Source organism: Chionomys nivalis, chromosome 2 (assembly GCF_950005125.1).
Source record: "Chionomys nivalis chromosome 2, mChiNiv1.1, whole genome shotgun sequence".
NCBI classification, from domain to species: Eukaryota; Metazoa; Chordata; class Mammalia; order Rodentia; family Cricetidae; genus Chionomys; species Chionomys nivalis.
This window is the reverse complement of record NC_080087.1, coordinates 41,698,205-41,719,196: the sequence shown is the minus strand read 5'-3', so window position 1 is coordinate 41,719,196 and position 20,992 is coordinate 41,698,205. Positions and strand designations below refer to the sequence as shown.

Below are 20,992 nucleotides of genomic sequence, written 5' to 3'. Positions count from 1 at the left end.
GATCTCAGCCAAAAGAGGCTGATGTTGAGGCAGTGTGAAAAATGACTTACCGACAATGAACAGATTATCAAAACATTTCTTCTGACTATGTGTTATAAATTCCTTACAATGTAGCAACTCAAATAGAAAGTTAAATTTCCAATCTTACAACATAAATTGTGTATTAAAGTTAATTTTTTAACTAATTAACTTAGTTAATTTGGTTTTTTTTGTATTTTATGTAGATAAGTTTATTCAACACAGTCAACAAACATACAACATTCTATAGTCATTATTTGAGTCTCTAAAACATAAATGTTTGTCACCCCCTCTGAAAGGAAACCATATACTTTATGTCGTTCTCATACCTTACCCCTCCGCTAGTCTCTGACAACCACCATGCTGTCCGCTGTCTCTGTGACTTTGCCTATTCTGAGTAGTTCATGTGTGTGGACTAACATGCAATATATGTGGACTCACATGCTATGTGAGCTCTTGCTATCTGGTTTCTTTATCTTAAGCCTAATATTTTCAAGGTTCACCCATGCAGAAACATGCTCAAGGTTCAAGGTTCATCCACACAGTAGCATGTATTAAGAGTTCATTTCTTGGTATGAATGTGCCATATCTTACTTTATATATAAGCACAGTTTACTGTGTTCAACCTTTGAGGAACATGTGGGCTGTTTTCCTTCTTGGTTATCAACTGTGTTACTGTTAACACATGTATTCTAAATTTCTTGGGGGTATATATTGTCAAAATGATACTACTAGACCAAATTGTAGTTTGGCATTTAGCTTTGAGAAACCAGACAGTGTCCTACAGTGCTGAAATAACTTTTCTTTAAAGCAGCAATACGTAAAGGTTCCATTCCTTCACATCTTCGCTAGCACTTGTTTTGTTAATCATATTTAAACAATCACAATCAATTAAAGTGTCTAGCCTTGGTCATAAATATTTCTCACATAGGGATTGTCTAGGAAGTTAAAAAAAATCAAATAACCCTAAATAGTGTGTTCTAGGCCAGCCAGCATTATATAGTGAGACCCTGTCTCAAAGGAATAAATATTTAAAAGTAAATCAAAAAACCAAATATCTATCTCTAATGAAAGAAAAAATTATGCTGAGTTAAAAGATAGTCTAAATGCTTCTGTCAGTGTGGTTTACCAGCTTTTTATCTCACTTTGGACTTGATGTATCTATACAACTCCATGTGCATGAGGCCGAACTATCAAGATCTGTGAGCCCTTTCTCGAGCCCTACAGCAGTCATTTACTTCTGCAAGTGAAAAGTTTTCCCAGGGTTTTTTTTCTTTCATACAATAGAAACTACAGAAACATCCTACATATTCATCCCACCCCAAGAAAGAACCAGACTCCCAGTAATTTCAGTCACTCAAAGCGAAAGAAGCAGGAGGGCTCTAGCTATCGAAGAGGAGAGGAAGATGCGATACCCAGGCATTGTCTGTGGAAAAGGAACAAGAGATATCCATATTTGGCAGGAGACGAAATACAGGAAGACACTTCGACAAAAATAAAAAAGTGGAATATGACAGGGTAATAATGAACAGAGAAACTGTGGTTTTAAAATAACACTGTGTTCTCACGTAGCGGGAGACTAACGCGTGCACCTCAGGTAGTCGGAGTGGCTTTCTCTTTCAGCTCAGCTGTCAGCCTAGCCATATACATGGAAGACTTGGTCATCAAGAAAAAGACACACTTCTACTGATTATAAATATGTATGGAACGTGTGATTCAGTCTCCCTTCTGGAAATGTTTCCAAGTACATATAAAAACATTCCATGAACATAAAGAAATGTATACCATTAAACTATAGGAACATTTTCCTGTTGCTAAAATCTCTCCAAGATTTTGTTCTTTCATAGTGTGCTGTGTAAAATGCTTCTCCTCTGTGTCTGTGCCTTTGTTCCTGAAGTAGTTATCTGCGTTGTGAGGCTTCCCATCTGGGGAGCAGCTCAGAGTACTTGTGTATCATGTATGTGAGGCCGCGGGTTCAGTCTTCACCAGGGTCAAAGCTGAAGATGAAAAGTCCAAGCGCAATTCCTACTATTTGGTACTGGGAAAAAGTCGTCCTTTTGCCACAGAAGAGATTGTTTTAAAAGCCACTGTTCTTCAGCAGCTTCCTTGGTGATCCAAGGAAGGTGTTAGCAAGATGCGTGGCAGGATTATCCACAAGTTGTGGTCAGAAATAAAGTGATACTTTGGATGTAAATGAGTCAAAGTTCCCTATTTTAAACACTCAGAATGCTGAGGAAACTGGCAGACGCCTGTTACCTCTGGGCACATGGCGTACCCAGGACGTCCTCACGATGGTTTTTCTGGCCTTGCTGAAGAAAAGCATGAATGGTTATGCTTCCCAGAAGTAGAAATAGGAAGTTAAGCACTAATACCAGAGCAATCCATGTAGTTGTAATATAAAGTATAACACACACAGTTAAATCAGACTTTGGGAAGCAATATAAAGTATAACACAACAGTTAGACTTTGGGAGGCTTAAGTTTATTTTATAGAATATTGCAATACCCCAAATTCTGGGTATTTTATGTAATTCCTTAGGTAGAAATTAACTTACAAAAATCAGTTTTATAGTGATCTTCTTGTATGCAGCATTGAGGAGAGAAGAAATGTGTCCTCTGTACAAAACCTTATAGTGGTTTTATTTATATTAGCTGAATCCAAATGCTCCTTAACAGCAAACGGGCAAACCTGCCCAACAGTGGAAAGGAAAAAGATCCTTGCTAATGCAGTGACATGGGTCAACCACAAAAAACTGGGCTAAGTGAATGAAGCCAAACAAAACAAACAAACAAGGTATGACATAATGATTTAACATTCTTAAACTGCATCCTCAACTTGAGTGAAAAAAGGAACATTAGTGGTTGCCTCGTGAGGGCAAAAGTTAGGGGGGCAGGGAAGATTTAAGGAAAGAAAATTACAAAGAATGGCTAGGAGGTATATATATTTTTCAGGTGCCAATGGTAATGTGACTGCTTGGGTATACGTGTATGTGCAAATATACATACGTGTGTAACATGATTAATAAAAACCCAGAGGCAGAAATCGGGGTTCAATCTGAAGACCAGAAAAGGAAAACAGCCTGCCACTGACTCTTACCTCTGTCTCAGTCCAAAATGGCGATCCTGCCTCCAAAATCTCAGAATGAGACTGAGACTGAGAGCTGTCTTTTCCGTTTTATAATCCTCTCTAGTGCTGGGATTAAAGGCGTGCACCACTACCACCTGGTTTCTGTTGCAAACTAGCGGGGCTACTGGGATTAAAAGTGTGTGTTACCACTGCCTGGACTGTAAGGCTGACTAGTGTGGCTGTTTCACTCTCTGAACTTCAGGCAAGCTTTCTTTATTAAAAGACAAATAAAATATCACTACATATGTGTGTGCGTGTATAAGTGCATACAGACACATACACATATATTACATAGATATATTCATGTAAAATATATGCTTATATATACTTACAAATTGCAATTTAAGATACTTGCCATTTATTGTGTGTCAGCTCCATGTTAATAAATTGCTAAAGAGAACGTAACCCAATTCCTTCCTCCCATGTATCCTCACCTCCCTTGCTCCTCCCTCTTTTATGGCACTAGATTGAAAACAGCACAATGTCAGCCAAATATATTCCTATCCCAGTAGAGTTGCGTGTAGTTGACAAAACTAAGCAAACATTACTAGTAACACTCGAAAAGAAGTCGTTTTGTTAAATGATGTCGGCATTACAAAACCAATCTTTATTTTTATTTTATTTTTTCTGTTTCTTGGTTTTTCGAGACAGGGTTTCTCTGTAAACATAAGTACTGGGCCAGAGAGACGGCTCAGGCATCTCAGGACACTTGCTGTGAGGGTCCAACCCCAATTCCTAGGACCCTCACGATAGAAAGAGAGAACCAACTCCGGAGAGTTGTCTTCTGACTCCACACACGACTCTCGGCATGATTACATGCACATGCATCACCATTTATCAACATTTATGCCCTGGCAATGCATAAGCACGCATGGGCAGCCCGTTTATGGTGGTTCTCCAGTTGTTCCAATCCTGGGCAGTCCTAGATGCTTGTGACATTGTCATACCCGAGGTTCCACGTCTTCCTCTATACTGTCTATCAGCATTTTCTGCCTTATCCCATGCACTCCTCCAAGCAGTGCTGTCTTCGGGTATCTGCTGTCATTCGTTCTTATAACATGGCCTCAAGCGCCGTTGCCGTATTCTATAGTTTAGGTCCTTCTGAAGATGGAGATGTTTCTTAATGTCATCACTGCGCAGTGTATCTATTCGTGTGATGCCTAGAATCCTCCTGAGATGTGCCATCTCAAACACATTCAGCCGCTGTTCTGAGGAGCCTTTCGTTGTCCAGGTTTCAGAGTTGTAAAGAAGGCAGCTCAAGACAAGTGTTCTTAAATGCATACATAAATATAATAAAAAATACCTATTTTCTTGTAGGCTTACAGGTGATTATTTTTATTTTCTTGTCTATCTTGGTACCCAATCTGAATCAATTAGAAGGGAAACTGAGTACTCTGAGAATCTTTAAACCTAAATATTTAGTTTTAGTTTCAGAGCGTGAAGTCTCATTGCATAGTTAAGCTTTGGGGTTGGCAGCGTGGGGCCCCTAACAGGACTCCACGGAAGCATCACAATCTTTTGGAAATACATTTTTCACTCACTCTGACGTTGCACCCCGTCATTTTTTTTTCTCTTACCTGTAGCTAGAAGACGAAATCACAACATTGCGACAAGTTTTGTCAGCAAAAGAAAGACATCTGGTTGAGATCAAACAGAAACTTGGCATGAACCTGATGAACGAGTTAAAGCAAAACTTCAGCCGAAGCTGGCACGACATGCAGACCACAACTGCGTGAGTACGGGGGGGGGGGGGGGGGGGGGGGGCTTCAGGAAGTTAGGGAGTCCGCGGTCTCGCCGCTCTTCCGGTTTTCCTCTGGTTCTTCCTACCAGGTAGTTTGGGGCTTGTAGGTGTCAAGAAAGTATTTTCTTTAGGAGCAAAGGAAAGAAATACGAGTGATAAGTAAGTATATTGCACGAATAGCAAACCATCAAAAAGACCTTCCTGCGATAAACTTGTGTGGATTAAGGCTTCTTATTCCAGGACCGAAGGATGTAGCTGGTAGAGTGCTTGCCTAGATACAGAAAATCCTGGGTTCATGCGTTACCACGGCATGAAGGTGTGATGGACTTCTAACACTGAGGAGGTGGAGGTAGGGGGATCAGAAATTCAAGGTCATCCTCAGTTACGTACTAAGTTAGATGCCAGCCTATGAGACACCAAACATCAAACAACCAAACTCTAATTCCATGCTCTGATCTTTGTTTCATTTATCAACTTTGTTGTAAGAATTTTGCAGAAGAAAACCACTCCAAAGTGAACTAGACCCAAAGTCTATGTACCTCCGTGTGCTTCTGTGCAGTTAGAAGAGTCATTTATAAAAGCAGCTACGCACAATGGATTTATACTTTCACTACCAAATATATTTTTATACATCTATCCACCACGAAAACCAAAAATTCCATGACAGAGTGAGAACTAGAAAAACAAGTGGCTTTACATTCTCTTTCATAACTCGTGTTCGTTACCCACATCCCGTCCTTTCTTATGCCCTAACAGTAGCCTTTCTTGTTTCATTTCTACATGGTAAGCCCCCCCCCCACATTTGGCTTAGCATAGATTGTGCATATGAGGGAGAATATGAATATTTCAGAAATTATGTGACCTCACTTAATATTATATATTCTAAATCCATCCATTTTCCTGCAAATTGTGTGATTATATTTACGTTTGAGCTAAATAGTATTCCACTATATCTATATCTAATCTATATCTATTTGTCTATCTATGAAAATAGACTATATACATGTAAATATACACATCTACCCATTATGTATACATGTATATATGCATATACACATATGCATGAATATATACATATATACAAGTATATATATACTTTACATGTATGTGCATATATACATGTATATACATAGTGGATTTTCATTGTCCATTTATCTGTTGAGTCACAACTCTTTACTATAGAAAAAGAAGCAGTAATAAACATGGGATTGCACATATCTGTGATAGGTTATAGGATTCTCGGGATATTCCCAGGAATGAAATAATTGGGTCATATGATAGTTCTATTTTTAATATTTGGAAAATCTCAAATTTGTACCCCACAATGCCTATATTAATTTGTACCCCACCAAGACTGGATTAGATTCCTATCTCTCCACATTTTTCAGCATTTGCTATCAGATTTATTTATTGAAGCTAGCCATTGTGACTGGAATGAGTTGGTACCACTATCTCATGTCTCCTGGGAATGGGCAGAGGCTTCCAGGAAAGTTGAGTGCTTCTTCTTTTCACTCTTGTTGTGTCTCTTTCTGATCCTGTTACCTTGGTGACTATCAGTTATCATGGGATGGAAAGGCCAGGAGACTTGGCATTGGGATGAGACAGTAGTAAAGTTAGAGTTGCCTGCTCGTCCCTCTGGCAACCTTCACATCCGACCAGCATTAGATAGCCCATGTGAAGAAAGATTCCTGGCCTTCAGGCATCTTTGGCTGGCATCAGGGCAGGACTATGTTTTGAAGTTAGCTGTTTCCTGGAACAAGGGATGTGTAGGCCTCTGACAGAGTTAGTTCATCATTGCCAGTTTTCTGTTCTGTTCAAGATAAGTGCCATTCATCAGAGCCAGACACAAAAGTGATGACAAACAGCTGGGCATGGGGTAAAGTGCTAGAGCGCATGCCTAAAATTGCTCACAAATCCTTAGGGGACAACACAGAGTCTACAAACTTGTCTCCTGACAACACTTGCTGACGCTGTTTTTCTAAAACTTGAAAGGTGGCAAAATGAATTGTTTTAGAGTCCCAGAATCAGGAATGTTATAAGAGAGATGACGGAAATGAAGGGAATATTAATAGAGAGGTTTGAATTTTGGTATGGAGCCAGACACTGACACCCTCACTCCACCCCTGTTGAGGGTAACCATGTTCTGAACACTCAACGGAGGAAAGTATTTCACTGTTTAACACTGCTTATTGAGTTTCCCCATGGCTTTGTGTTAGTTCTCCTCGGTCTTTTCAAACTGAGAGACTTGAATGAATGTCTGAGCATCATGGTGCACTCGCATAGACCCAGACCCTGCTTGTCGAGGGAGAATTCTAGCCCCTCGTGTGATCTGCCCTTTGAGGTCTGTGTCAAGCCTTGCAGCTATAAGCCACAAAAGGTTCTGCAGATCCTGGATCACCTTCCATATTATCTATTGAGCCAAGGTCAAGAACATTTTACTGGACTTGGAGCTTATCAATTCTTATTGTCAGTGAACTCTCGGGATCTCTCTGTCTCCCCACTCACCAGCAGTGGGGTTACAGGCACATGCTGTAGTGCTCAATTTGTTGGTAGATTCTTAGGGATACAAACCCAAGTCCTCATGTATCTATAGCAGATGCTTTCTCAGCTGAGCCATCTCCTCAGCCTTTCGTCATCTTTCCTCAGAAACTGGAAATGGACAGGGTTTTTTTTTTTTTCAGAATATGAGACACTCACTATATATATTCATTTTTTTTTCTGATTTTTTGAGACTGGGTTTCTCTTTTGCTTTGGAGCCTGTCCTGGAACTAACTCTTGTAGACCAGGCTGGCCTCGAACTCACAGAGATCCGTCTGCCTCTGCTTCCCTAGTCCTGGGATTAAAGGCATGGGCCACCACTGCCTGGCTTCTATCTTCAATTAATCTAAAAATTCATTCACAGTTCTTGTACAGATTGTGGGAAATGAACTAAAACGAAAGCTCTGGCCTCTTCTCTTTGGAAATATACCTTATGTTTTTCTTGTAGAGCAGTTAAAGTCGGACTTGAACCTACAAGTTGTTTGGCTTGCAATGTTCTTAGTTTGTACAGGTGAACATATTGGATTCTTTTTTAACATACGTGAGATGTTTAGTTATGACTCTTTTTAAAAAAATATTGTTAAGACTTTATTATAAAGTACTTGAAATTTAAAAACACAAATAAAATTTCACATGCTGAAATTAGACCCAAAGTCCATATGTGGCTCTTTTTGATGATTTAAATATTTTCCTTGTTAGCTGCTCTTATATGGAAAAGGTTTTACATATAAGACTTTTTTCTTCTTTTTGTGTGTGGAGTACTAGTGGCTGATGGGAAATCAGAAGGGCTTACTATCCCAAGCCTTAGCTTTAGTCCCAAGGTCAGTTTTCAAGGATTCTTTTGCCATTGAGTTATGCATTTCTTTCCCGCTTCATTCATTAGCATGTGAAAATACTGTCTCCATGTATGACTAGTACCTATGTGGAAATCGGTTTTTCTCTTTGCAGTTCTCTGCCCCTGGGCTTAGTACCTGGCAGTAAGAAGTCCCACTGATGATTGACAGCAATTATTTCCATTTTTGTGAGATGTTAATTTCACCTGCTAGTTCTTAAGTACTGATGTCTAAAAACTTTCAGTGCTGTGGAAGATGCCCTTTGTATGAAGAGCTGGACCTGAAAGGAGCCTGAAGCTCCCCAGAGTAGCTGCCTTTGTTTCCATGTGAACAGTTGTTTCTCTTCACCTGTGGTGTGCTCCATGTGCCCTCTGGGTTGCTATGTGCACATGTCCAATGCTTCATCTAGCTAGGATGCATCCTAGAGGAAGAGAGCATGGATTCCGGGGTCTTTGAAGTTTCTCTCCAGAGGCTTGCTAGCCAACCTTCCGTCCTCCTCTGATGATAGCTGCGAAAAGGTTATAAACCACATACCTGTGTACATCAACTTAAAATAGTACTGCAACACCACCATAGGAACAACCTCCAGGAAAGGATGATGGAGCATTAGGCATTAGATTAAATATGTTTATGTATCAATGGTCTGGGTTTCTGTCTTTGCCCTTTGATGATAAATACCAATGAATTTTCCTGACACCGTGTGGCTGAACACAGTCTAGTTCCCTGTGTCTAGTTCCCTCTGTACTAAATTTAGGTCTCTGGCCTTCAAGTCATACTAATCTAAACTTCTCTCTGGGGTATAGGAATAAGAAGAATTGCTTCATCTGACCTCCCTAATCACTTCAGAAGTTAGATAACCAAATGTGAGCACAGTAGTTTAGTGGCTGAAGGTGGGGAGGAAGGAGAGGAAGGAATAGCTGTGCAGGGTGTGTCCAGTGTGCCAAGCTGGGATGGGGGCAGGAAGAGCAGAGAGGCATGTGCATCCTGGAATGTGGACTCACTGCAGGCGGGTTTCAGGAAGTCTTCAGGCTATTCATGCCAGGAAGAATGGGTAGTGTCTGTGTTTTCGTGTCTGAAAAGCAAATTGGTGTAGCCAGGCAGTCTACTGGGTGGAAAACTTCTTGGATGAATAGCACAGATTTAGTCCCTGGGGTTATAGAATTAGAAAGATAAGAGTTTTGTTTGGTTTGTTCAGGAATGATAAATACGGGACACTGGGGGAGTGTGAAACAGGATAGGAGCTTTGCATGGAGATGTGGCCACTCCAGGGCTTGGGTAGAGCAGGGTTTCCCAAGAGTCTCCAGAATGTAATCAGTCCAAGAGAGACAGGTGGTGCCTCTTGAGGGTGACACACTGGTGATGGCACCGCAGGAGAGAAGGCTCTACTCCTAAGAAGTGCATCCTGTTAGTGTGCTTGGTTTGGGAGGAGGGGCAGAAAGTTACTTTCCTTCTTCAGGGAACAGAAAGCCAGTAAAGGGTCCTACCCAGTTATTTATCCAACAAGTGCTAAGGAATGTCTCCAGTTAGGTGCTTATTACCTCCAGGCTACTCTACACCTCAGGACAACAGGATTGACAAGTGCCTTTTTCTTTCTTTCTTTCTTTCTTTCTTTCTTTCTTTCTTTCTTTCTTGATGTTAATATAAGTCTTCATTGCAGGCACTCTTTTCATGCTTGTTTCCTTTACAAAGTTAGGGTAATAGGGAGGAACATTTGTCCTCAAATTGACAGCTATTAGACCTTAGCTGGTGCCATGGCTTCTTTGAGTGAAGAACTATCCACCCACCAAGCAGCCAGACAAGCTGCCCTCATATCAACACTAGCTGCTTCATATATTCCATGGACACCTTGAAGAAACTTCATGGCATCTACAGATGTTTGCCACTTAAGCATAACTCTGGTTCAGAGAGGAATATTTCTATCAAGCTTTTTTTTATTAAAATTTGCATTTATTGGTTTAAGTTTCCCAGAGTCTCATATTCTTTTTTTTTCTTTTCTACCATTTTTAAAAATTGATTTTATTGAGTTCTACACTTTTCTCTGCTCACCTCCCTGCCTCTCCCTTCCCCTTCAGCCCTCTCCCATGGTCCCCATGCTTCAAATTTACTCAGGAGATCTTGTCTTTTTCTACTTCCCATGTAGATTAGATCCATGTATGTCTCTCTTAGAGTCCTCATTGTTGTCCTGGTTCTCTGGGATTGTGATTTGTATGTGCCTACCTTTTTGTCAGTGTAGAAAGGGAACAAGGAAGAAACAAATAATGAAATCAACTAGTGAGGAACTGCCAGGAAAAACCTGTGAGGAACTGCCAGGAAGGGCCAACCAGGAAGTGCTGTGAAGACAACAGTAAAGGGTGATCTGCCAGTTAGAGACTTGGAAGAGGGCTGAGGCTGCTGGTAAGGTGTCCCAGGCAGGACAATCTTGTTCTAAAGCCTGATTCTAACAGACACCTGACAGACTGGAAAGATCCAAAGCTAAATGATCTAGAGAAGAACTTTCAAGCTGAGAAAAAGTGGATGCCAAGACTCTGAGGCATGAACTACCTTTGAAGCTTCGGGGAACCAAAAGTCGTTGTTAGGAATATTTCCTAACATGAGCTCCCTGCTGATGCAAAATTTCCAATCAAACCAAATCAAAACAAGCCAAATTAAGAAATATCCAGGTTTAATGGGAGTTCTGCACTCTCGGGTAGCCCCGATTGGGAAACCAGGAAGCCACGGAAATGCGACCCCCCCCCCCCCCCCGGAGGAAGAAAAAAAAGACCATGTGTTCCTCTTTTGGGAGATCACTTAAATACCCTGGGGAGTGGTCCTGACCCCTCCCTGGGGATGGGGTCAGGACCTGGTCTGCTGGAATTTGGAGTCCAGACCAGGACTGGGGGCTGGGATAGATGCAAGGGGCTGGGACCTACACTTCCAACTTGACAGTCTCTCAAGAAAGTCTGGGCTGTCTGCAGTGTGCTGTGTGGGCAGCACAGCCTCTAAGGCCTCTAGGGCAAGTGAGAACTCAATGCCAAGGGCTTTAGATGCTACTGGAAAGTTTGAAGCAGGAAATAGCCTGGGCTGACGCACATTTATGAATCATTTCCATTTGATTATGTAATAGATTGTGGAGGGGTATGGGTGGGAATTGCAAAGTCATTGTAAGCAAGAGTCATGGAAAACAGGGGGAGGATCTGGAGGTCAGTCTGACCAAGACATCCCAGTCGGTTGGAGGTAGCTGATGAGGGAAGCAAAGTGATGGGGTGTGACTCACGCGGATGCTTGAACAACACAGCGTCCATTTGGTCCATACTTCAATGTCAGTAGAGCATGGCTGTGATTTCGTGGGCTGCACTTACGGCAGCCTGGATTCTGTGTACACAGGGAATGAGACCGTGTCAGTACCAACGTGATAGGCAACAGTGATTTAGTGGTGTATATCTTGTATGGTGCCAGGTGCTTTACTGGCTTGCAGGGACTCTCTGCTGTCATCAGGAGGACTGAGACACAGAGGTGGAGCTGGCACTCAGAGAACTGTTTTGATCATGTCTGAACTACTCCAGAAAGAAATGTCAGACTGAGAGGACAATCTGAGAACAGTTAAAGGCACAGGTGTGTGTGTGTGTGTGTGTGTGTGTGTGTGTGTGTGTATAAGTCATTTGCCCATGGATATCATCGAAAGCTGTAAGATTGGACTTGGAGATTAATACATTCAATGACTGTGGTCTTACTAATTTTTAGGAATGAAGTTGAACTTTCCTTAGTAGAGAAGAGACAGTCCCTCAGGAGTGAGGAGAGATAAGATTACCAACCGTATAATTTCAGGAGCAAGTCTTTACCTAACCCTGTTTGCTTGGCTGCTGAGGGAAAGTGGGGGATGGGTCTTATTAATCATATGTTGGAAAGAGTGTTGACAACTATTTTCCCCTAAATTAATTAAAGCCCACTGTATTAGTGTCCATGACTCCCATTCTAACACACATTCTATATCTTATCAGATAAAAATATGTGAACATGAGAAAATGATTAGCTGTGGCAAGTTAGCTGGGAAGAATCAGACTTCAAAGCACTGAAAAGAATTTAAGCTTTCAGAGAATGTGTGTGATTCCCAGAGGCAATACTTTGCATAGTGATTAGGTAATCATGACCTATTTAGTTTGATTTATCATGAAAAGAAAATCTATGGTATGCTAATGAAAGATCTTGGCATAGTTTCTTCAGCAATAGGATTCAAACTGCCATAGGACCCAACGAGCAAGAATAATTAAAAAATGAACTCCAATTGTCTCCTTTACAGAAATAGTTGAGCAATACAGACGCAGGACAAGGGGTCACCTGTGTGTATGGGGGGGGGGGAGTTGTTGCTCTTGTTCTTGGCCATTTGTTTTTCCACACTGGGACTTTTGTTTTCTTTTAGGTCTCAAGAAGGTAGGGTGCAGAAGGGTGGTTTCAAGGAGGTAGGGTGCAGATGGGTGCCTTAGAGCCAGTATGTTTATTTATGTTTTAGCAGGGTTCTGCTTTGTGAACCCATGAAGTGCTCCCACTAATAGACCTCTGTGCATTGTGCCACAGACCAAATGGTAGGTCCACAGAGGGTAGGAGTTTTTTTTTAAAGGAATGGAAACTCCTCCATCTGAAAAGCTCAATACATAAGCTGTACATAAAGAATACAGCCTAACTTACTGCATTTCAGAGACTTCACAGTGCTTGAATAGAGAGGTTATTTGCCCTCTGCTGGTGGGCTCGATTTCAGGTCTCCATGGTCCCAATGATAATTACCTCTCTTTGTGAGGAGTGGTTGTAGCTCTGCTGCATTCAAAGCATCAGTGACAATGAAAGATTTAATATTAAAAGTTGAGCACAGCCACTCTCTCATGCAGCCAGTTCCCTTTACCTTCTGGATTCTATTGTATTACCCAAACCAGGAAGTGGATTTGTTTCTCCAGGCAGAAGTGGTAGATTTATATTTTAATGACGTATGACTTTGGATGCCTTTGCAAGAAAGTGATCCTGAATGGTTTTGTGTGCATTCCTTGATGAGATGTTGAAATGCAGTCGTTAAGGGAAGGCACTCTTTTGACTCTCTTCCTGGGGGACATACATTCATGCTGTGAAATATCTTCTAAAAAACAGATGATATTTTAGTCCTTTCTTCTGGTTATATGTAGAAAATGCTTAAGTCCAAACCATGCAATGCTCTGTCCCTTTGAATATTAGCCCTGCCTATTAAAATTGTAAATCCTGTACTGTGTGTGAATACCAAGGGCATTCATGGAAAAAGTCAATAGAATCCTTTTTATTTGGTTTGGAGAGGAACCCCCAAAGAGATCTACAAACGATACATTATGTACTGGCCAAACAGTTCACCTGACTCTTAAGTGCTTAGCATTTCAACCAAGCTCAACTGGTAATAAGCAAAGACTATTTCCTGTTAACTGCACTCTAATAACCTGTGTTTGATACCTGGAACCCACAAAAGGCCCAAAATGGCGGCTCACATCTGTAATTGTAGTACTCCTACAGAGATATGGACTCCTGCAGGAGATATGGACTCCCACAGACATATGGGAGGCAGAGACAAGAAAATCTCTTGGAAGCTTCTACGCTAGCTGGCTTGCAGGACACATAGGGCCAGTAAGAGAGACCATGTCTCAACAAGATAGCGGAAGAGAACAGTTTCTGAGAGTAGGTGTCTGACCTCCACATGCATACTGTGGCACATAAGTGCACACACGCTCATTCATATACATGCATGCACACACAGCACACTATACACAGATAAAATAATAATACATGAGCTGGGCAGTGGTGGCGCACCCTTTAATCTTAGTGTTTGGGAGGTAGAAACAAACAGATCTCTGTGAGTTAGAGGCCAGCCTAGTCTACGAAGTGAGTTACAGGACAGCCTTCAAAGCTACAGAGAAACCCTATCTCGAAAAACAAATGAAACAAAACCATAATAATAATAATACATTAAATTAGATTTTAATTTTAAAAAGAGTAAAAATGTAAACACAGTTTTAGAGTCAGGAATATCAGCGGCCTGACAGGAGTGCCATTTTCAGGGCTTGGGTCCCTAGCATCTAGGTGGGAATAGATTATTCCCTCAAGATTGTTCCCTCAGTTTAAGATCAAGTTCAGTCAGGACTCCAGCTATAATGACAGGGTATAGACAATGTACAACCTCTGAAGTACTCTTCACGTAGGCAGTGCTGTAAGTGGTGCTCCTTGGAGCCTCTAAGTACTCTGAGTTCAATGACCTACTTCTCATAAGCCCTTGGTTGCTATGGTGTTGGTAATCACTTCCCACATAGAACTCCCTCTCACTGCCTACCCCCTGAGGTCTTTCTTGCTTATTGATTCTGAGCACCATGCAAAATGACTACTAACTGTTCTTAAACAACATGTGTAATGAAGAGGTGGAAAATGAAGCACACACACACACACCTAGAATTGTGTCACACACCCCTTAGAATTGTGTGTGTGTGTGTGCGTGGTTGCTTATGCACATGTTTACATATTTATGGAGGCCAGAGGACAACCTTAGTTGGGATCCCTCAGGCTTTGTTCATCTTTGGGACAGGATCTCCCCTACATCTTAAAATTCTTAAGCAACAGTATTATTTCTCTACATGAAACTGGAGCTGTAAAAAACTGACCCAGCCACCTCAGTGTCATCTCCAAGGTGATAGGACATTATGGGGGGAGGGGGAGCACTAGCTCTGTCACCATGGAGCCATAGCACCTTCCCATGGCTCCATTCACCATGTGTCATATAAAGGACTTGTTTCTAATGGCCTTCAGATTTAACATTAAAGGCTCAAAGCCCTAGATTCAACTCTCAGCTTCACACATACACACGAGAAACAAAAAACAAATAAAAAACAAAACAAAATAGATTTATGGATTATTCCTCAGAAATAAGGAGCCCTGGCATCCTAAGTACTGCATTGAGCCATGCATCAGGCCGCACTGTGGCACTGAAATTGGAAATAGAGATGCACTTTTCATTGTTGATACGTAAGTGTCACTCACACAAACATCAACAGACCTTTGTGTGTACCTACCTCCCATTTTGGGGGTTGGGGTGCCTTTAAAACAATGTAACATTGACTGCTTACAATATGACCTTATTTCTGGGCAGTTTTAAATTGAGTCATCCAATTCAGAATGTCACACGTATGTTCAAAAGATGTCAAAATTCAAAGCCTTCTCACATACTGTTAAACTACATAGGCCAGCTTACAATAGGAGTAAATATGCAGGCTAATTGCAAGATGCTGCCAAAGCGGTGCCAGACTGACATCAGAAGGAATTTTCTAGTAGCCCAACTCAGCTGCTGTGAAGATCGCAGTTGTCGCACCATTCCCTTCCCTTTTCCTTTGTAGTGTCTTCCAGGTCCCTTGAGTCAGTGCTGGGTGGCTGCCTGGTAGTCTACTCTCAGACTTTAGGACTGCCTTTTCCTCCCTTTCTGTGACCTCTTTAATGCTGACACTCACATGGCCAAAGTTCCAGGAAGCTCCGGCTGGTCCTATTGGACGGAGATAGGTGGCTTCTAGTCTTCCTCGTCATGCAGGCTTTTTTTTTTTTTTTTTTATTCTTTTTTAATTAAAATTTCCAACTGCTCCCCGTTTCCCATTTCCCTCCCCTCCTCCCACACATTGCCCCCTCCCCCCACTCCCCTCCCCCATCCCCACTCCTCTTCTCCTCCCCCCAGTCCATTCCCCCTCCCTCTCGATACTGAAGAGCAGTCCAAATTCCCTCATGCAGGCTTTTTAACCCTTCAAAGTAGGACACTGACATTAACCTAACCCCTTTCTTGTCAAATGTGATGGTGCCACAAAGCTGAGCAACTGGAACAGAGTCCCCCAGGTTAAGATGGGCTCTGGCATCTTCCGGGAGCAGTGAGGCATCCTGAGTGGCTGAAGCAATGGGAGGAGGGATGGGGCAGAGGCAGGGTTGTGTAAAGCTGCCATGGAAGGGCGGTGCATATGGACTTGGTGAAGGGTGTGTGCAGAATGTTTCTTTACTGGCTGTTGTGTTAAAAAGACACTGTCGGGAGAGAAAGACAGAATTAGGAAGATAAGTTAGGAAATCGTCACAAGAGCCCAGGTGAGGGACAAGGCCAGGGGAAGTAGAGAGCAGCAGAGACCATGGAGGAAGAATTGGGAGGCTTTAGTTCTACTGGGAAAACTGAAGTGAATCAGGCGGGTGTCTTGATGGATTGGATGTGGACAGAAAAAGAAAAGGTCAAAGGTAGTACTAGTCTCCCATCCAATGGACTGTTCCCTTTTCTCGCCACTGTGCAGGAGAAATTTTGCAGAGGAAAACTGTTTCTTGACTGTTTTATTTATTTTGTTGTTGTTGTTTGTTTGTTTTTTCAGAATTGTGTTATTGGTGTTACTAGAGAGAGTTCTAGAATAAAGCTAGCTCTGAATCCTAATCCATAGTGCGTGAACATGTTTTATGTGCATATTGTGCAGTGTTTTCCAGACTTCCACAGTGCCCCATTCTGTTTTTGAATGTACTTTTTATAGGTCTTCTTTCATGGCTCCATTACTTCTTTGTGAAAACTCTATCAGCAATCTAGAATGTAAATGGGTAGGAATTCTAGATTTTTTCTTCATTTATTTGTAAACACGTACTCTTATTTTCATAATTTTCTTTATTTTTGATTTGTGTGCCTATGTGTGTGCATGCACATACATGTGAATGCACATATATGATTAGAACTGGAGTCCTAGGTGGTTGTGAGTAGCCTGGTGTGGGTCCTCTGTGAGAGCGGTATATACTTTTACTACCCACTGGACTTTTCTACAGCCCCAACTTTCTGCTTTTTAAGGCCAAAGGCATTCCATTTAAATGCTGTAGAGCCCAGTTAATTTAGCGTTCAGTATACTGCTTTTGGATTCTGTTGAGTACAGTTTCTTTCTGAAGGCTCTCAGTGTTTGCCCTTAGGTGATCAGAGAGCTCTAAAACTTTGTGATAATGATTGTCATTTTTATCCGAATCTTTTACATTTCTTGCTATGGTAACTGCCTTACTATTAGGAGCAAGTTGAATTTTAATGTCTTATATCACTCATAAACCACTTGGCACTCTGTTGTTCCATGTGGTCAGAATTTTCCATATTTAAAATATAAAGTCATGTGTAAAATGTACAAAGTAAAATTACATTTTGGATATGCTGTTTTCAGATCTCTGTGGGGGAAAAATCTAGAGGGTCCTTTTATGCACCTCCTCCTTTCCCTTTGCTGTGTGACAGGTTACCAGCCAGGGCTTACCACATATAATCTGTTCTTCAGAGACATAAACAAACACCAAATTAATGGATTTGTGTGTGTGTGTGTGTGTGTGTGAAATAGTTTTGAAATTTATAGGTTTACAGGAAAGTTAAACTCAAAGGTCTAAAGTATGGTTTGTTGCTATTTTAACATTTTTGTTTGAAATGTCAGTATCTAAAAGGCCCTATGTCTCTATGTAGCAACCTTCACAATCAATTCTGTTGATACTGATAGAGCTTTTGTCTCCTGGCCATCAGGAAACCTCAGCCAGACTCCAGAATGAGGGGCTCCTTCCACATCTCACATACCCTGGATTCTCCTTGTCTTTCTATTCTGCTTCGTCACTTGCTGCCTACCCCTCTAGGGGGCAGCATGAACCTGGGGGAGCCGGGTCTGAAAATAAGGCAGACTAAAGCCCCATGCAACAGCCAACTTTATTCAGAGCATCAGACAGTTTATACTCGGAGGGCTAAGATGGATCACAGGAGTGGGTGTTCAATCACAAAACATGTTTCCTGTAGAGACACACAACTAGCACCAGCTGAAGTAAACTCACTCCTCTCCACCACACCTGAGAAGAACACGAAAACACATTTCAAGAACAATTCTGTGTTTTGAAGAAACTGAGGTCACAAGAGTCTTGTCTTGTTTGCTTGGAGTTCTCTCACAGGCACTCAGAATTTCCCTACAATGACTCCGTTCTTGGACTGTCTTCTGATGCATCCCATGGATTTCTTCTATTTCTAGGTATAAGAAAACACACGAGACCTTGAGCCATGCAGGGCAGAAGGCCACAGCAGCTTTCAGTAATGTGGGAACCGCCATCAGCAAGAAGTTTGGAGATATGAGGTAAGTCAGGGTATTACAACAGAACAACAACAAGAGCATTGTGGATTGGTAGGGTGTTCTTTCTTTCTTTCTTTCTTTAATGGGTAAAAGTGACATTGACTGGTGACAGAGATAAATTTTCATGTTGGATATTGTGATATTTTCTGTCGGAAGGTCGGATTAGAAGCCTGGCACCAGCTTTACCCTTTCTACCTATAAAAGTAGAAGTTAGAGGGAATGAGGAGGGGTTTCAGAATAGTCAAGGATACAAAGAACCTGACTGGTTTTAGTAGCCAACTTGTCTCTTTGCTCTGACAAGAGCAACTTCAGGAAGGATTCATTTTGTTCCATAATTTGAGGGTATAGCCCATCCTGACCAGGAAGTCATGGCAACAGGAGTTTGAGGCAGCTGGTCACCTTGTATCCCTAGTCAGGGGAAAGAGGGGAATGCTGGCCTTCTCTTTTTAGGTCTGGACCCCAACCCATGGGCTAGTGAGTTTTCCCTCCTCAGTCAAGCCCATCTGGAAACAAGGTTACAGACGCATGCAGAGACATGTTTCCACAGTGATTATAAATCTAACCAGTTGACAATGAATATTAAACATCACATATCTTAATTTAAACGATATTGGAAAATATTCAGTGAAATCTGCTCTGATAAATTATTCTAGGTTACACTTTTGTATCCAACCATCTTGTATATTTTATATTTTAAAATGATACTATTTTCTTTGTTTACCTTACCAGTATATTGATATATATTAACAACTTATATACCTTTATTTTTAATAACTGAATTATCATACAGCATACAGCAGCAGAAAAACTTTTAAGTCCCTCCCACATTACAGTTGTCCGTAGTTTACAGAGACTAGGGACAACATGGAGATAGACTTTGAATTAAACAAAGCATCGTTCCTGCAGAAACAAGGAAAATGGTGCTGTATGGTATTTTGTTTTATGTTATATGTGAGAGAAATGTTTCCCACAGTTATTGCTGTCATATTTGTATTGTTTAAATGCCTGTCAATATATTTTGAATTTGGTTGATGTGGTTTAGGAGATTTTTCTTTAGAAATCGATTTTATTTTTCTCATAGAAACCAAGATAATTTTTAAAAAGATTTATTTATTATATATACAACATTCTGCCTCCATGTATGCCTGCACGCCAGAGGAGGGTGCCAGATCTCATTACAGATGCTTGTGAGCCACTATGTGGTTTCAGGACCTCTGGAAGAGCACCCAGTGCTCTTAACCACTGAGCGGTCTCTCCAGCCCCAAGATAATTTTTTTTAAGTTGGAAAGTTTTAAGTTTCTCCTTTTCAAAAACTATGTGGACATTTATGTCATAGATTTCTGAAACTTATTTCTCCAAAGCTTTGATACCTAGTTGTAAATATTCATATCTTTGTATTTAGTTTCTTACATCAAAAGTTGTTGGATTACTCCTCATATTCATGAACCCTTTTTACTAGGCATTCGTGCATATAGAATTAATTTGATATGCACATGAATGCTCTGTATTGCTTTATCCACTTCTTTATTAATACCACATTATCAAAGGACACTGAAAGCCTTCAGAGACAACGTGTGATTTTGTATTATTAGTTACTGCTATCTTATTACAGGTAAGGTTTGCAGTCATGTCAGAACCATCGAACCATTTATCTGAACAAATAATCCCTTACAAGAAAGACCCTTCTGCCCATTATATATAAGAAAATATATTTTGACATGTTTATAAAGTTTATCCTCTACATAGGCAGTTGACAACTTTCTCTTGAACATTTGACCTTGTACAACACTGCCAAATATCTTTCCACCATCTTTATGAGTCCATATAAACATCTCTGAAGCATTTAAAAAAAAATGTGCTTTCCTTGATTGAACCTCTTCAAGAGTGTGCTCAGAATCTGGAAAAGTGATTGCGTCAGGATGCAAGTGGTCTCACCCTTACCTGGATGGTCTTTACCTGGTAGATGAGAGGAACGTGGGGATAAGGCCATAACTCAGTAGCAGATGATTTACTTTGCATACACAAGGGGGCTCTTGGTTTACATCCAATCACAGAAGAAGCAAGGGAAAACCAAGTAGCAATGCCACTGGGGTGTTAAAGAGCTATGGATGTGCTATGCATTCAAGTGCTAGTTTACCCTTTATTATATAGCCAACTCAAGGTGGTCCTTACCCGAAGGAAAGCAGCATGCATCTGTGATGGGGACCCATTGGGTCTTATAAAGGCTTTTTGTGTGAACAAAGGATATAGCATATAGATCGTGTGTTGGTGTACTTCTGTCCAAATTGTGGTAAGTGTGATACCCTCCAGTCAATGGCCCTTGCTCTTGTTTTAAAGTGCTTTGTCTTAGTGCAATGCATAACTCACTTCCCAGGAATTCCAGGCTGTTCACTGATTATAACTTCACAGAAAGAGTCATAGTTTTCATTGAGAAGGGACTGATGTCGCTACACTAGGTTTACTTGAGTAGTAAAGCAACTGCGTAGAATTCATGAGGTCTGAGATTCGAGCCCCATTGCTTCAGACAAACAAACAGTGGCTAAAAATTGTGGAAAATGTACATGTTTCTAGAGATTCAAATTTAGTTCTGAACATTTTTATTAAGTTGGAAAAAGTCAGAGATGTAT

At 41.1% G+C, this 20,992-nt stretch overlaps 1 protein-coding gene across 4 annotated transcripts in view; it reads left to right on the top strand.

The window, feature by feature from the left end:
- Nucleotides 1-20,992, top strand: part of Tpd52l1 (TPD52 like 1) — a 103,329-nt gene that overhangs the window by 70,277 nt on the left and 12,060 nt on the right. For all 4 annotated transcript variants that reach the window (XM_057761480.1, XM_057761481.1, XM_057761479.1 and 1 more), the window contains 2 exons: nucleotides 4,728-4,876; nucleotides 18,267-18,368. In XM_057761480.1, the coding sequence (XP_057617463.1) occupies nucleotides 4,728-4,876; nucleotides 18,267-18,368 (251 nt within the window). The remainder of the gene's footprint in view (nucleotides 1-4,727; nucleotides 4,877-18,266; nucleotides 18,369-20,992) is intronic.